At 35.2% G+C, this 17,978-nt stretch overlaps 1 protein-coding gene across 19 annotated transcripts in view; it reads left to right on the forward strand.

The window, feature by feature from the left end:
- AHI1 (Abelson helper integration site 1) overlaps nucleotides 1-17,978 on the forward strand; it is a 229,367-nt gene that overhangs the window by 73,598 nt on the left and 137,791 nt on the right. For all 19 annotated transcript variants that reach the window (XR_003521334.2, XR_003521333.2, XR_003521335.2 and 16 more), the window contains 2 exons: nucleotides 351-481; nucleotides 2,213-2,353. Coding sequence is in view for 14 of the 19 variants with exons in the window: in XM_027601494.2 (XP_027457295.1) it covers nucleotides 351-481; nucleotides 2,213-2,353 (272 nt within the window). In the remaining 5 variants the exon portion in view is untranslated. The remainder of the gene's footprint in view (nucleotides 1-350; nucleotides 482-2,212; nucleotides 2,354-17,978) is intronic.

The raw sequence follows: 17,978 nt of genomic DNA on the forward strand, positions 1-17,978 counted from the left end.
CTCATGCTCTCTCCCTCTCTCTCTCTCAAATAAATAAAATCTTAAAAAAAAAATCACTTTTATCCAAATCTGCAAAGTACTCATTTTGTTCTCTTGTGGCACTTTCTACATCCAATTTCTGTTTCATATTGATGCATTCCTTCTCTCTCCTGCTAAATTATAAACTCCCTGAGCTCTGGAACACTCTCTTCTTCATTCTGCATCCGTCATAGAATGTCTCCCATGTAACAGATTCTCAAAAAGTTGTTTGTTAAATGCAAATGAAGTATTTAAAAGAAACGGTTTTTTTAACTACCAATCTTTTCAATGGGTAAGATAGGTTACATTTGTGAAATCATTTTTGTTTGTAGATTAGCAGCAAGGAAATTTGTAGGTGCAGCAAATTATCGGGAAAAGATTCATAGTACTTTGACACCATGTGGGACTTTTCTCTTTGCTGGAAGTGAAGATGGTATAGTATATGTTTGGAACCCAGAAACAGGTAAATATTTCATTGATCTTAAAAAATTTGAGGTGTTTGTTTTTATTTTTGAAGAAGTGTGGAAACTACCATTTTATGGAGTAATTTTCAAGAAAATTCTGATTTCAGGTTCTCAATTATGTTTTTCCAAATGGGAGAACTGATAATGGCACTCAGCTGCAGTCTAAATTCATATTAAATTCTGTTTTTATTGTTTTGATATCTTCATGGATTTAGAATTTCACATAATTCAAGGTTTATTCTTTCCTTGCCTATAATAAGGTATTAGCAATCTTAAGAGAAGTATTTTTTATTGTGGTTGACATACAATATTAGTTTCAGGTGTACAACAAACATGATGATTCAACAATTATATACATTTCAAAATGCTCACAACGGTAAGTATAGTTACCATGTGTCACCATACAAAGTTATTATGGTATTATTGACTATATTTCCTATGCTCTATTAAGAGAAGTGCTTAATTAAGATTGTAATGCAAAATACAGAATATTTATAACCTGAATTTGGAATGTAAGTGGGTATACAAATGGCTAAATATCTGTAATATATTTTTTATTAGAAATAAACATATTCCTGTCAAAGTTTTGGTGTCTGAAACTTAATAGCAATTTACCTGGGGCTCCTGACTGCCTTAGTTGATAGAGCTTGTGACTTTTGATCATTGGGGTTGTAAGGTCCACATTGGGTATAGAGATTACTTAAAAGTAAAATTCTTAAAAAAGAAAAGCAAAAGCAATTTACCTCAATTACTGTAATTCATGTTTTCTCAATACAATAAATCAGTACATTGGGAAGTTCCTTTGTGCCTCACCTTTGCTTTTCAAAAGAAAAGCTAAAACCACATAAACACTTTTTAGCAATAAATTGAGAGAATTTTATAAAATATAAAATATCTCTAATCAGTAGTATTTGGTTCACTGTGTTTATTCTCTTGATTTTTTCCCCTAGGTTTTTATTTAAATTCCAGTTAGTTAACGTACAGTGTAATATTAGTTTCAGGTGTAGAATTTAGCAGTCCATCACACCTGGTGCTCATCACAGCACGTGCTCTCCTTAATTGTACATTGTCTCCATCTTTCCTTTAAGCGTTTTGACTAGTTGGTTCGCTTAGGGTTTTTTTTTTTTTTTTTCTTACTGTGTTTTGATACTTTAGCATCAGTTTGGAAGTGTTAAATCTCTTTTCTACTTCAATAATTTGATCTTGGTTCTTTGATTTTTGAGTTCCGGTTTTCATAGGTTCCTTAGACCTCTGCTGTAGGCCTCTTTTAGCCATTAATAATCATATGTATCTTTAAAGCAGGTGGTACCTCAGTCTCTGGAAAAAAAATAGAAAAATGAATTCCCCACCAAACCTCCTTCAACCAGTGTCTTCAGTTTTAGAGCCTGCAGTTCCTCCCAGAGTTCTCCCTGAGTTGTTATTAGTTGGCATTTGCTCAGCTGTCAGATCTCAGAGTCAGGTACTTCTCTCCTGCTAAGCTCTTTTTTTTTTTTTTTTTTTTTGGTGCCTTGAAAACTTCATTGAAGAGGTTGGGATGAGAAGTAGAGGAGGTCCAACAGGATGAAAAATAATTATTTAATATGAGTTACTCAACTATTTTTAAGTAATCAGGGTTTTCATGTAATAATGCGAGCTTTGTTATTACTATAACTGTTTTTAATAAGTTAAAGAATAATCTAATGAGGGATATTTGAGAAAGTACAAATTATTGCATGTCTTTTCTTATTTAGGAGAACAAGTAGCAGTGTATTCTGACCTGCCATTCAAATCACCCATTCGAGACATTTCTTATCACCCACTTGAAAATATGGTTGCATTTTGTGCATTTGGGCAGAATGAGCCAATTCTTCTATATATTTATGATTTCCATGGTAAGTTCACTGCTGATAAGAAAAGAATATTTTAAGTAACCTTTACTTTTAGACTAAACCAGGAATCATGAGCTTTGTGAAAACTATCAACCTTTGTATTAATAAAGTTCTCTTGAATATATTTTAAGAAACAGATTAAATAGATTATGTTATAACATTTTATTTTTCCATAAGCACTATTATTATGGAGTTTAAATATCAGCAAAGGTACACATAAATGGTTGTGCCCTTTTGTTGGAATCACAGAAAGGTAATCATCACTTTCTTTCTAAATTTAAATAAATAAAATTCACCTAAAAATTGTTTGGGAATGTGTTAACTAAATTTAAAAGGTAAACAACTTTTAGGAAGTGTAGGGATCTTTAATGTTTTCTGTTGAATATTTAGTTTCTTATTCCATGTTTTTTTAAAGTTCATAGCTGTAATAAGCTATAGTTTTAAGAATTTCTTGGCCTAAAAGGAAGGTAAAAACATCAAATGTCAGTGAAAATAAGATCTGGAATTAGAAATTTAAAGTCTTTTTCTACCCTAAAATTACACTATTCTGTCTTTCTGAGAAAAAATAAGGAAATAAAGACTCTGGACACATTTTTTTCAGGAATAAGATGATATTCTTAGAAGTATTTGGATTTATGCTATTTTTAAACATTTCCTTAATTATTTAATTTCTGTCCTGAAATTAGGATTTCATTGTTCTGCACTGTATGTACTCATGGTGCTGTCACTCCCAAAACTGCAGTTCATTTTCTTTAGTATTAAATCTTGTTCAAAAATAAATGGTCATTAGTCTCTGATTTGTTTAGGATGTCATGTATCATCATTCAGTGTTTTTGCTAAGCTAGGATGGCTTACATACAGTATCTTAAATGCCTAAATATACAAATACATATATATATACACACACACATATATGTAGATAACATTAATGTGGGATTATTTGGCAGAGAGTCTTAAATTGAAATGAAATGTGAGTGGTTATTGTGTTAATACAGATATTGGTTAGCAGTTAATTGGATACTGGTTAATGGTTGTGAGAAGTGCTAAATTATTAGATAGTTAAGTTCTTTTTTTTAATTTTTTAAATTTTATTATGTTAGTCACCATACAGTACATCATTAGTTTTTGATGTAGTGTTCCACGATCCATTGTTTTCGTATAACACCCAGTGCTCCATGCAGTACATGCCCTCCTTAATACCCATCACCGGGCTAACCCATCCCCCCTCCCCCCCTCCCCTCTACAACCCTGTTTGTTTCTCAGAGTCCATAGTCTCTCATGGTTCATCTCTTCCTCCGATTCCCCCCCCTTCATTTTTCCCTTCCTCCTTCTAATGTCCTCCATGCTATTCCATATGCACCCCAATGTTCATAACAGCAATGTCCACAATAGCCAAACTGTGGAAAGAGCCGAGATGCCCTTCAAAAGATGAATGGATAAAGAAGATGTGGTCCATATATACAATAGAATATTACTCAGCCATCAGAAAAGATGAATACCCAACTTTTACATCAACATGGATGGGACTGGAGGAGATGATGCTAAGCAAAATAAGTCAAGCAGAGAAAGTCAGTGATCATATGGTTTCACTTATTTGTGGAACATTAGACAGTTAAGTTCTAAACCTGAAATTGTTGATCATTGTATGGATTTTATTATGCTCTTCCAGGCAAATTATATTAGAAAAAAATATGTAAAATTTAGATTTATTTTGAAAAATTTTACCAAGAAAAAATACCATATTTCTCTTACATATTCAAACCTGGTGTCTAGTTCAAACATGTGTCCTGAAACAGGCCGTTCTTTGTGTGTACTCTCACTGTTCACGTGACAGGGAGTCACACTAGGCGCTGCATCCGCATCACTGGGCCTGGTGTACAGAAGGAGGCCGCACGGTTATTTCCTCAGAACCTTTATAGCTTTCACAACAGTCTCCATTCAATTCCTAATGTGCTTTGTAGGCTTTTGAAATTTTCACTACAAAGGCAAGTGGAAGTTCCACTCTTTATCTTTCTTTCTTCAGTATTTTTTCTGTCATTGATCAAGGCTTTCCATCTTTAGCCCAGTTGGGTTTGCCAGTTTGGTTTTTAGACAGTAGGCATTTAGACCAAGAAGTCCATTCTAGAAGCATAAGCAGAAAGAGCAAAGCGTTTTTAGGAGTTCAAAAGCAGAGGTTTTAGGTTCAATTCTGTTTCTGTAGTGACCTTTTGCAAGCCTGTTGCCTTTCTGAAGCTCCATTTCCTCATCTGGTAAGTGGCACCGCTACCGTCCACACCTGTGCTACCTCGGGGCCATTTTTGAGGTTACAGTGAGGCAGGGACTGTGAAAGTACTTTGTAAATTGATAACGACTATAATAAAACAAGGAAAAAGGTAAAATGGGTGGTTACCATGCTCATTTAACCCATACATGCTTGATTTTATGGGAACTGAGGTTTTAATATGCTGGTAAGCACCTCTATGTGAAAGGGAATTGAAAAAGTTTTTTTCCACCTCTTTATTCATTCTGTTGGCAGCCTTTTTTTTTTTTTTTTTAATTAGAATGTGTATCTTTCTGGGTCAGTTGTATTAGAAAATAAATGCATGAAGTTAAGGACATTATATCTGTACTGTATTAATGTAGAAAAGGAAGGAATTCAAAGTGTTTCAGAAATTAAAATGTTCAAATAATACACATGAAATTAAAATTATTTTGTGCCATGATTTTAGAACACAATTTTCAGTATACTAACACCTTTACAAACAAAATTCAAAATGTTTCAACACATTTTCCTAACTCTTTGCTGCCTATTTTTAAAATGAGGAAGTTTAGGAAGAAGTTACATAATCCCAAGCAATCCAAGATTTAGCACAGTTCTTGTGTATGGTATATAGTCATAAGAAAACAAAAAGTTGTTTTAGACTCTGAAGTATTTTACTCCTTAAATGCAAGCCATAATCATCAAGTCAATAGTATTTAGATTTTTCATTAAAACTTACAATATTTATTATTAACTTGTGAGAGGTTTGCCTTATATCTTACTTATTTTTCATGCAGGAATATTTTGCCCAAACTTTCTTGGCTTGAAAATAAAGTTTACAGGGTGCCTGGGTGGCTCAGTCGGTTAAGCGACTGCCTTCGGCTCAGGTCATGATCCTGGAGCCCCTGGATCGAGTCCCGCATCGGGGTCCCTGCTCGGCGGGGAGTCTGCTTCTCCCTCTGACCCTCCCCGCTCTCATGTGCTCTCTCTCTCATATTCTCTCTCTCAAATAAATAAAATCTTAAAAAAAAAAAATTAAAAAAAAAGAAAAGAAAGTTTACATAAGTGTTTTTAGTGGTATAAAATTTGAAAGATACAGAACAGTTACATGATTTTTAAATAGTATTTATCAGAGCTGCTCATACATTTAGGTATTTTTCAAGGAAAATGGAGCAAACTCATTTTTTGTTTTTTTGTAAGTTAAATAAGCTGCGAATGAGACCACAATGGTAGCTAAATGTATCATCTATCTTTCAGTTCTAGCAAAATCTGTGAAGAGTCAGCAAGCATCTTTCCCTGTTAAGCATATGTTCAGGTTGTGGTCTTTTGGGTCTTTCATTCTACTGACTTTTTGCTTTTTTTGGTAAGAAATACAATTTTTACTTTCAGAAGGCAGTTTTATTTGCCTGATGTTGAAAGGGTTAATCATCTAGTAATACAAAATTTAGTCACAGAGTACCACAAATAATGTACTTTTAGGATTCCCATAATAACAGAGTGCTAGTCAGAAGAAACGGCTTCTGCTGAATTAAATTTATGAAGCTAGACTTAAGCAGTTAATGTTCTGTTATTAATATTTGTCTACCTCCACTACCTCATCTCTTGGATCCTGTTCTAAATGTAGTGATAATCATAACTAATACTTTCAAAACACTTTCTTTGTTTCTGGTACTGTTTTAAGCACTTTACATTTTTACATATCATTTTTCACAATAATCTTAAGAATTAGGTCCTATAATTATCCTCATTTTACATGAGCCAGAACTTGGATCCATACAGTCTGGACTTGGAGACTGTGCTCTTACTTGCTACACTAACCTTTTTAACAAATTTCCTGAAATACTAGCTTTTGATTGTCTAATAAGCAAGGCTTTTTCTTTTTTTTCTGCAATACCATTTACTTTATGCCTCTCTGTGGAGTATGTGATTTCGTTGTATTATCTGTACTTTGAAGGCAGTAGAGATGGAGGCTTATTCATCTTTTTATTACCAGTACTTAGCCTGAATACTGACACACAATGAATATACATGTAGTATTTTAAATAGGATCAAGTGTTAATTTGGGAAGTTCTCAGCATTGATAATCCCAGGTGATGAGCCTAATTTTCCACTAGGTGGCAGTCTCTTCTCTGAATCAGTGTTACCTGGAGTACTTTGTCATAGTATTTTAGGCAAGACAAATCTTTATTGAGCATCTACTGTGTGCCAAGTTGAGCAGGGCTGTAAAATCCAGGAATCAGACCCAGATTACCATGCTCTTTTCCAGTCTTTTGTGCTTCCCAAGTAGTTGATTAAACCTCTGGAAGAATTTTAGTTACACTGAACAGCAATCTCAACCATTGACACTAAATATGATTTTATTTAAAGAATTCATGTTCATTAAGAACCACCTACATTGTTGTTGTTGATAGCTTTATTTTTCACACTGTGACATACTGTATCAGAGTTCAAGGTAATGGATACCTTTATATTCCTATAAAAATTTTGTTATATAACTTGCTCATTGACCAAAAGTCCATGGTGTTTGCAACTCCTTGTCTAACATAGTACCTGGTATATTACTGATGTGCAATAAGTGTTTGAAATAAGAATTACAAATCCTATAGATAGCATTTTCCCCTTAAATTTTATAAAAATATAGAATGAAAGCCATGATCAGTGAGTAAATTGGGAGCTAATAATAATAGTGGTAGTAGTAGCTAACATTTATGAAATATTTACTATGTGTCCCCTACTCTTATGAGCATTTTACGTACATACTTCCATACAATCCTTTCAAAACTCCACAGGGTAGATGCTATTATTATCCTCATTTTGCAGATGTTGAAACTGAGGCACAGGGAGAATGAAGTAATTTACATAAGGTCACACATTTACCCAAGCTGTCTGAGTCTAGAGCACATACTCTTAAAACACAAAGCTACTTATTTAGTCTTTGCATTTCCTATTTCATGAAGTAATTTAATTAAAAAGGTAGCCAGATATTCCTCTGATGAAGTGTATTGTTTGTTTTCAATTTTAATATTTAGGAGGAGCCCTTAAGACTAAAAGGAGCTTTAGTTATCTGGTATTATTAATAGCTCATTCTTTTACAAATGTTGGGGATAATTATAATGCATTAAGCAGTTGTATTCTCAGTATAATCCAAAATATGAATTATCCTTATTATGTAGCATTCGATTTTAATGTAACAAACTTTATAATATTTTTGCAACAAGATAATTTCTAGTTGAAATTAATTTAATATGCATAGTTGTCTGTACAATAGTGTTCTTAAAGTACTAAAGATGCATGATTCAAAGAAACTCAGTTACTACAGTTCTCATACTTGGATAAGATTATACAGTAACATATATAACTGATTGTAGGTCGTAGTTTAAGTATCTATTTTTAGCCTAGTAGAAGAATTAAGATATAGAAATGCCATATTTGAAGACATGCTTAAACTACCTGTTTCTTGGTCATATCCTGAAGTCTCTATTTTAATATTCTCCACATAATGGATACTTTGATTTGAAAGGCTGTGTCATTCAAGGATTCAGGACAAATAAACTGGCTTTGAACATAAACCAGAGCCCTGAATTCCTCATCCAGGCTTTTTTTTTTTTTAATGCTTACATTCATGCTTTTTAAAGCGCACCAAGAAGGAAGAGTGATAATGGTGCAAAATAGCAGTGTGGTGGGAAAGGCTGGAGTAGGAGTTAGCTCTTTGGGGTTCTAGGCAGAGTGCCATCACTTTCTGTTTGACCCTGGTCAAGTAACAGCATTTTTGCATCTGTTTTTTAACCTGTAAAATCAAAATACCTGTCCTGTTTTATCTCAGTGTTTCATCAAAGGATAAAGCATGGTATGGAGCAGGGATATATTAAGAGCTCCTGAACCAGGCTGCAGCAGAGAAATCCTAGCTGTTTTCTTTTTTTCTTTTTTTTTTCTTTTTTTTTTCTTTTTTTATTGTTATGTTAATCACCATACATTACATCATTAGTTCTTGATGTAGTGTTCCATGATTCATTGTTTGTGCATAACACCCAGTGCTCCAGGCAGAATGTGCCCTCCTTAATACCCATCACCAGGCTAACCCATCCCCCCACCCCCTCCCCTCTAGAACCCTCAGTTTGTTTTTCAGAGTCCATCGTCTCTCATGGTTCGTCTCCCCCTCTGATTTACTCCCCTTCATTCTTCCCCTTCTGCTGTCTTCTTCTTTTTCTTTTTTCTTAACATATATTGCATTATTTGTTTCAGAAGTACAGATCTGTGATTCAACAGTCTTGCACAATTCACAGCGCTCACCATAGCACATACTCTCCCCAATGTCTATCACCCAGCCACCCCATCCCTCCCACCCCCCACCACTCCAGCAACCCTCAGTTTGTTTCCTGAGATTAAGAATTCCTCATATCAGTGAGGTCATATGATACATGTCTTTCTCTGATTGACTTATTTCACTCAGCATAACACCCTCCAGTTCCATCCGCGTTGTTGCAAAAGGCAAGATCTCATTCCTTTTGATGGCTGCATAATATTCCATTGTGTTTATATACCACATCTTCTTTATCCATTCATCTGTCGATGGACATCTTGGCTCTTTCCACGGTTTGGCTATCGTGGACATTGCTGCTATAAACATCGGGGTGCACATACCCCTTCGGATCCCTACATTTGTATCTTTGTGGTAAATACCCAGTAGTGCAATTGCTGGATCATATGGTAGCTCTATTTTCAACTGTTTGAGGAACCTCCATACTGTTTTCCAGAGTGGTTGCACCAGCTTGCATTCCCATCAACAGTGTAGGAGGGTTCCCCTTTCTCCGCATCCCCGCCAACATCTGTCGTTTCCTGACTTGTTAATTTTAGCCATTCTGACTGGTGTGAGGTGGTATCTCATTGAGGTTTTGATTTGGAGAGAAATCCTAGCTGTTTTCTATAGCAATGCACATGTCACACAGTTGAGTTGAATAGCATGATGTGTGAAAAGTGATTGATAATGGAATAGCAAATCAACATAAGGACAATAGCATGTACTTCAGGGATTTGGAGATAGTTTATTATATTTTGGCGTTCACCTGACAGATTTGCTGAATGATGGTAGATGCTCTCGCTTTTGGTTGGCTTTGAGACATGAATATGTTATACTTCCTTGTTAGAAAACTTTGGACAGGGTGCCTGGGTGGCTCGGTCGTTAAGCGTCTGCCTTCGGCTCAGGTCATGATCCCAGGGTCCTGGGATTGAGCCCTGCATCGGGCTCCCTGCTCAGTGGGAAGCCTGCTTCTCCCTCTCCCACTCCCCCTGCTTGCGTTCCCTCTCTCTCTGTCAAATAAATAAAAAAAAAGAAAACTTTGGACAGTTTCATTAGTAGCACAAGTTCTCCTTAACATATTAAATATGCCAAGGAAATACAAAATAACTAACAGGCCCTGAATACACCCAGGCTACTAAAGTCGAAGTGTTACTCGATAAAACTTCTCTGGTCCATCCACACAGTTTCTTAAGATTAGCTGAAGCAGGAACAAATCAGGCCCCGTAAAATACAATTAAAAAAAGAAAAAGTTTTAAGCCCTTGAACATTCTTGTCTTAGTCCGTTCTGACCACTATAACAAAATACCAGAGCCTACATGGCTTGTAAACAACAGAAATTTATTTCTCACGGTTCTGAATGCTGGGAAGTTCCGAGATCAAGGCTTGGCAGATTCGGTGTCCAGTGAGAGCTCACTTTTGGGTTCATAGATGGCACCTTCTAGCTGTAACCTCACATGGTAGAAGGGGCAAGGGAACTCTCTGAGGCCTCTTTTATAAGGGGATTAGTGCCCTTCCCATTCATAAGGGCTCTGCTCTCATGACCTCCCAAAGGCCCCACCTCCCAATACCACCGCTTTGGGAGTTAGGACTTCAACATGGGAATTTCAGGGGGACACAAACATTCAGACCACAGAAATTCCCTACACATAGCAAACACTAGAGGAAAGCAAGGAGGATACTGCATAACTGCTGAATGCTGGGAACCTAGCACAGTAGACCTACCAGCTTACAGTAATGCTATAATTAGAAATAGAATCATCTATAAGTAAAAGGATTAGGTATCCAGTAAAATGACTGTACGTATTAACAGAACTGTGTCTAATAGTAGGTCTTGAACAAAGGGATTAAGTGTTGAACCAAAAGGAAATCTTACGGTTAATGTAGTATAAGAGAAAGAATATTTTGGTTTTTTTAGTTGTACTTTGTTATAAAGTCAATAACATAAGTAAACATAGGTTTTAATAATAACAAACCTTGTATTCACTTCAAATGCAAAGGGCTCTGAATTAAAATATCTTATTTCCTCTGTTCTTCCTCCTATAAAGATAAACATCTCCTGAGAAAACCACGTTATTTCTTATAATTGTTTAAGGCCAGAACATACACAAAAGCACTGAACTTATTATAAATCAAAATTTGATTATCAATTATGAAAACACTTTATGAACTTTTTTTAGTTGTATAAAATTTAGAATCCCCTATTATAGCCAGTTGTAGGTAGATTTGGAAGTAATTTGATGGGTATGACGTTCCTTTAAGCAAATGTATTTGCCACCTCTATATTCTAAGCCCCTTGTGGATACACCTTTGCTACGCCAGTTAGCATATAGCAGTAATTTCTCGTTGACCTCCAAAAGATTCAGACCCCAAGAGGGGGCCAGTGTCTTTGTATTCCCAGAGCCTGCTGTAGTGCACTCCTCAAAAAGTGGTGGATGGATGGGGTGAGACTGTTAAAATTTTGAGTTTTATCGGGTTAGGTTAGAATTTTAAATGTACAAAGTTAAATTAGCCAAAGAAGAGAAAATGACTAAGTGAAGAAATACAGTTGTTTAATTGCAACATCATACTACAATCATGGCCTATATAAAAATGTTTTAGAAAGCTTTGAAATGTTAGAAGCATAAAGCTTGAAGGAATTTCAGAAAGCTCAATTATGACCTATTTTACAGTGAAATCTGTATAGTGTTATACAGATAGATGTATGTATTGTGGAGGGCTAGGGAGGGGAGGAGTGCAAGAACTTGTAAGTAGCTTCTGTTTCTAGTATCTGAGAAACTAGGTCTTTGTGAATATTTCTGCACATGTCTTTTATGGCTGCCTTCGCAGTACTAGGAGTGTTAAAGATAAAGTAGGGTGTTAATGTGACTCCTTGAAATCCAGTCAGCTGGCTTTTGTATAGAAAATTCCCCTTACACAACAGAAACAAGTATTCATAATTGTTTGAGGTTATTTTTAACAAAATTTATTTTTGTTACCTGCATACATATGGGCCATTTTAATTCTTTGTGAAAGGCATCATAATACCGCAAAAAATAAATATTTAGGTGCTTTTTGTTATTTTTTTTTTAAATATAATACATGTTTAGCATAGCATAATACTTAGAAAATAGAGTTTGGCAAAAAGAATAAGATAAATACCAAAATGCTGTTATCCTGTGTAACTGTTGCTTATATCCGCGTTTATATGCTTTGCATGCCCACTCAGAGCTTAATGTGAAATTGTGGTTGGCAATAGATAACTAGCAAGTACAGAAAAACAGGGAGTCAGAAAATGCCATGAAATAGTCAAATCCAGCTTTACTTTCCATTCATAACAACAAAAACAATGAAAAAACAATGAAATGTTAAAAGGACAATTTTGAAAAAAATAAGGCAAAGATCGTAAGACATAATTTTCGTCTGTTGATTCATTCATCCCTGGCTCATCTACTACTGTTAAGCTTTGCGATTTCCAATTCATAGAGCACGTTTCTTCTTTAAACAATCTTTGAATATTTGGGAGTAAATTGTCAGAGTGCTATGAAAGGAAGTCCAAAATATGTACTGAAAAAATGCAGTCAGACCCATGTAGATTTTCCATCTGAGAACAGTAATTGGTACTGAAGAATGAACATCTATCTCTGAAAGGGTGGATTGTAAGCAGGTCTTCTCCCTCAGTAATGGTCCCTGGTACTTATATCATCAGGGTCTGCGGGGAGAGAGTGCCCCTCATTATTGAGCTGTGCTTTATTCAGAGTGTGTAAATGAAGTGAGGCATGAATATAGTGATCAAGGACCCAAAATTTTTTGTATGTGCTATCTTAAATTCATGGTTGGTGCAACCAAGGTTGGTGACTAAAAAAAAATCATCTTTTTGTATATTCATTATATTGCTTTATAAACTATTTGCCTCTGATTAACATATTAGCAATATTTCATCATGGCAATTATACTTCTGTATACAATCTTAGTGGCTGAATTCCCTTTCATTAAATGAATACACCATAATTTATTTACATGATTGTTGTACAATTCCACTGTTAACATATTTTTTCAGTATTTTAAGCAGTACTTCACTACACAGCTGGCTACTCTTATTCAGTTTGTTCTTAGGAAAAAGTGTCTTGAAGTACAGTGGATCAGTTAAACAGGCAAAAACAAAAACAAAAAGAACCCATCACTTTCTAATTTTCCCTTTTTTCCCCCTTATTCCTTCTTATTGGTGAGGTTGAATATATTTTTTTATTGGCCATATAGTTATTCTTTTGAATTTTCTGTAGTGGTCCTCTGCCTATTTTCTGTTAGATTATTTTTAATTCATTTTATGGGGACTCTTTGCATGTTAAGAATATTAACCCCCAGGCCACCTGGGTGGCTCATATTGTTAAGCATCTAACTTTCGCTCAGGTCATGATCTAAGTCCTGGGATGGAGCCCACATCTGGCTCCCCGCTCTGCAGGGAGTGCTTGTCCTTCTCCCTCTGCCCTTCCCCCCCACTTGTGCACACGCGTGCGCTCTCTCTTTCTCTCTCTTTCAAATAAATAAAATCTTTTAAAAAAATTAAACCCTTTTATCACTAGCTTGTTTGCTTTTTTTTTAGTGTGAGCAGCTTTATTGAAGTATAATTGACATGCAGTATATTTAAAATGTACATTTTGATAGTGTAGACATATTTAAACACTTGTGAAACCATCATCTCAATGAAGATAATGAACATATCCATCATCTCTAAGTTCCTTTGTGCTCCTTTGAAATCTCTCCCTACCTCCTCTATCCCCCAGGCAATCCCTATGAATTAATTTCCATTTTCTAGAATTGTATATAAGTGAGACCATTTATACCATGTACTCTTTTTTTGTCTGGCTTCTGTCACTCATAATTACTTCGAGACTTATCTATATTTTAGATTTTATCAATAGTTCATCCTTTTTATTTCTGAGTATTGTTTCATTTTATGATAGATCACAGTTTGTTTTTCTCTGTCCACCTGTTGATGGGTGTTGGGGTTGTACCCAGCTTTTAGCTATTAGAAATAAGCTGCTAAGAATGTGCATCACAAGTCTTTGTATAAACACGTGGTTTCATTTCTTCTGAAGAAATTCCTAAGAGTAGAGGGGCTGTATCCAATTGCAGATGTCCATTTAACTGCTTAAGAAGCTGCCCAACTGTTTTTAAAAGTGGTCAGGCCATTTAACCTTCCTACCAGCAGTGTGTGAAGGTTTCAGTATCCCATAGCCTTGCTAAATTTGAAGTGGTCAATCTTTCTAATTTTAGCCCCTCTCATAGGTGTGCAGTGCTATTTCACAGTGCTTTGAATTTGTTTATCTTTAGTGACTAATGATGTTGAGCCATCTTTTCGTGTACATATTTGCCATCCATTTATCTTCAGTGAAGTGTCTGTTCGAATTTTTTGGCCATTTTTTAATTGACTTGTTTGTTTCTGACTATTAACTTTTAATTAAGAGTTAGGTTTTCTCTATGTGCTATGGTGAGCACTGTGAATTGTGCAAGACTGTTGAATCACAGATCTGTACTTCTGAAACAAATAATGCAACATATATTAAGAAAAAAGAAAAAGAAGAAGACAGCAGGAGGGGAAGAATGAAGGGGAGTAAGTCGGAGGGGGAGACGAACCATGAGAGAGGACGGACTCTGAAAAACAAACTGAGGGTTCTAGAGGGGAGGAGGATGGGGGGATGGGTTAGCCTGGTGATGGGTATTAAAGAGGGCACATTCTGCCTGGAGCACTGGGTGTTATGCACAAACAATGAATCATGGAACACTACATCAAGAACTAATGATGTAATGTATGGTGATTAACATAACAATAAAAAATTAAAAAAAAATTCTCATCACCAGGAAAAAGAATTGGAACTGTATTAGGCAACGGATTTTTGTTTGTTTTTGAGGTGATGTATGTTAACTAAACTTAGTGTGGTGATCCTTTTGTAATATATATACAAAGATGAATAGTATGTTGTATACTTTAAAGTTAGACAATATCATATGTCAATTATACATCAATTAAACTGGAAACATTCTGGATCAGGAAAAGAAGAGATCAGTACATTTAAGATGTCATTAATTTGCCATGCCATATGAATTTGTGTGCAGACCTACATAGCAACCTGTACACAGCATAAAATACTGTTTCGTGATACTTTAAAAAAAAAAAAGTTAGGTTTTCTCTATATAAGCGGTGCTCAATTAGATACATGATTTGCAAACATTTCCTCCAGTCTTTGTCTTGTCTTCTAATTGCTTTCTTAACAGTTTTCAAGAACAAATGAAATTTTGATGAAGTCCAAAATTACCAATTTTTTTCTTATATGGATTTTTGGTTTTGTATCTACAAATCTTTGCCTAATCCAAGCTCACAAAAATATTCTCCTCTGTGTTCTATGAAAGTCTCTTATGGGGACACCTGGGTGGCTCAGACAGTTAAGCGGCTGCCTTCAGCTCAGGTCATGATTCCAGGGTCCTGGGATCGAGTCCCGCATCGGGCTCCCTGCTCAGCTGGGAGACTGCTTCTCCCTTTCTCTCTGCTGCTCCCTCTGCTTGTGCTGGCTCTCTGTCAAATAAGTAAAATCTTAAAAAAAAAAAAAGATTTCAAAGAAATTCTCTTATGGTTTTATATTTAGATTCATTTTGAGTTATTTTTTGTACCTGGTATAGCATTTAGATTCTTTTTTGAGTTATTCGGATTCATTTTAAGTTATTTTACATTTAGATTCATTTTGAGTTATTTTTTATACATGGTATAAAGTATGTATCAAAGTTCGTTTACTCACATATGAATATCCAATTGTTCTAGCACTATTTGTTGAAAAGACTGTCTTTTTTACATGGAATTCCTTTTACACCTTGTGCATACATGCTAGACTCTTTTCTCTTAATCTGTTTATCTTTATGCCAATAATGAAGTGTCTTGATTACTGTACCTTTATAGTAAGACTTGAAGTCAAGTTGTTTAAGTCCCCTTTGTTCTTTTTCAACGTTGTTTTAACTCTTCTAAGTTCTTTGCATTTCCATGTGGATTTTAGAATTTGACAACTTCTCCAAAAGTGACCTACTGGAATTTTGAGTGGGATTACACTGAATGTACAGGTCATTTGAAGAGAATTGATGTTTTAGCAATATTGATTATTCCAATCATGAACATAATATATCTATTTTAGGTTCTTTTTCAGTTTCTCTCAGCAGTTTTGTAGTTTTCAATATGCATGTCTTTCACATCTTTTAAGTGTTATTTATTTTGGGGGGGGGAGAGGGGGAAAAAACAAGTGGGGGGAGGGGCAGAGAGAGAAGCTGACTTCCCGCTGAGCAGGGAGCCCAATTCAGGACTCTATCCCAGTATCCTGGGATCATGACCTGAGCTGAAGGCAGACACTTAACCGACTGAGTCATCCAGGCGCCCTCACATCTTTCATCACTTTTTCCCAAAGTATGAAATATTTTTATAGCATTGTAAATGACATTTTTAAAAAATTTCAGTTTCTATTTGTTACTTGAATATAGAAATACGGTTATTTCTGTATGCTGATCTTGTATCCTGGAACCTTGCCTAAAGTTGATTGTTAGTTCTAATGGCTTATTGTTTAGATTCCATTCAGATTTTTTACACAAAGTAGGGCCAGGACCTGAGATCGAGCGAGTCTCTCCTTAAATTTTCTTCCTCATGTACTTCATTTGCCTCACTGTCATCTTAGCTCTGCATAGATGATTCTATCTGTAAAGAAAGTTTTATTTCTTCCTTTTATACATTCTATTTGCTTTTTGGTAGTTTCAAGCAGGAGGGCAAATCTGGTCCTTTTTACTCTTAGTTTGGCCAAAGATAGAAGAGCTGTGTTACTTGTCATTTGCTTTTTAATTTTGATTATGATAGTTTTTTATTTTAATGAAGACTCTGTAAATGTTTATGTAGCAAAATCTGTCCATCTTTTATGTTGACAGTTCTTAACATTTTCTGACTCATGCAGTCCTTTGACAAATAATCTGATAAAAGTTATGGATCTGATTTCCAGAAACATTTATACACATTCAGATTTCTGTATGTAACTTCAGTAGTACACAGAATCCCTGAAGGCTGGTCTATTGAGTCCCTGTTACAAATCTTGATTATATCAGTTACTTTGCATCTTATATTTAGAAAGGCCTTCTATTTAAAAGTATATAATGAAGGAAATACTTTTTAAACGATCACGGTATGTTTTTTCTCCTTTGTATATTCGAACAGGTGCTTACAGATTTTCAAATTCCTTAATTTTAAATGATCAAAGGAGATAACATACGTGAAAGCCTTCTAAAAACCATGAAGTGCAGTATATGTGCTGTTGTCCTTATCATCATCATCATCATCAAAAACATTCACCCTTTTGACCATCTATTCCAGCCTGAGAATTAAATCCAAAGAAAGAATTATTTTAAGAAATAATTTGAACTATGAAAGCACTCCTACACACATGGTCTGTAATGAGGGAAAACAGAAAACATTGTAAATATTCAGTAATAGGAGAATGCATGAATAAATAATAGAGCTTCATTAGATGAGATGTAAAGAATTTAAAAATGGTAATTACAAGGGGCACCTGGGTGGCTCAGTCGTTAAGCGTCTGCCTTCGGCTCAGGTCATGGTCCCAGGGTCCTGGGATCGAGCCCCGCATCGAGCCCCGCATCGGGCTCCCTGCTCCGCGGGGAGCCTGCTTCTCCCTCTCCCACTCCCCCTGCTTGTGTGACCTCTGTCGCTGTGTCTCTCCCTGTCAAATAAATAAATAAAATCTTTTTTAAAAAATGGTAATTATATAGTAATAAAGATATGAAAGTTGTCTATTTAAATTGAAAAACTTTACATTTTATTCCTATTATGGTATCTTGCATAAAATGTACATATGCATAAAAGTTAAGAGGGATATAGAAATATGAAAATAGTTGTTTTAGGGAGATGGGTTTGTAAATAATTATTTTTATTATTCCTGCCTTTCCTTTAATTCTACTCTGTATGCCTTTGAGTTTTTATATCAAATGTTTTCTGTATACATATATTTAAAGTTAGGCTCCCATCCCAGTTTGTTGTTTACCAGACAGAGATTGCCATGGCCTTCAAGGCTCATTTA

Source organism: Zalophus californianus, chromosome 7 (assembly GCF_009762305.2).
Source record: "Zalophus californianus isolate mZalCal1 chromosome 7, mZalCal1.pri.v2, whole genome shotgun sequence".
Lineage (NCBI taxonomy): Eukaryota > Metazoa > Chordata > Mammalia > Carnivora > Otariidae > Zalophus > Zalophus californianus.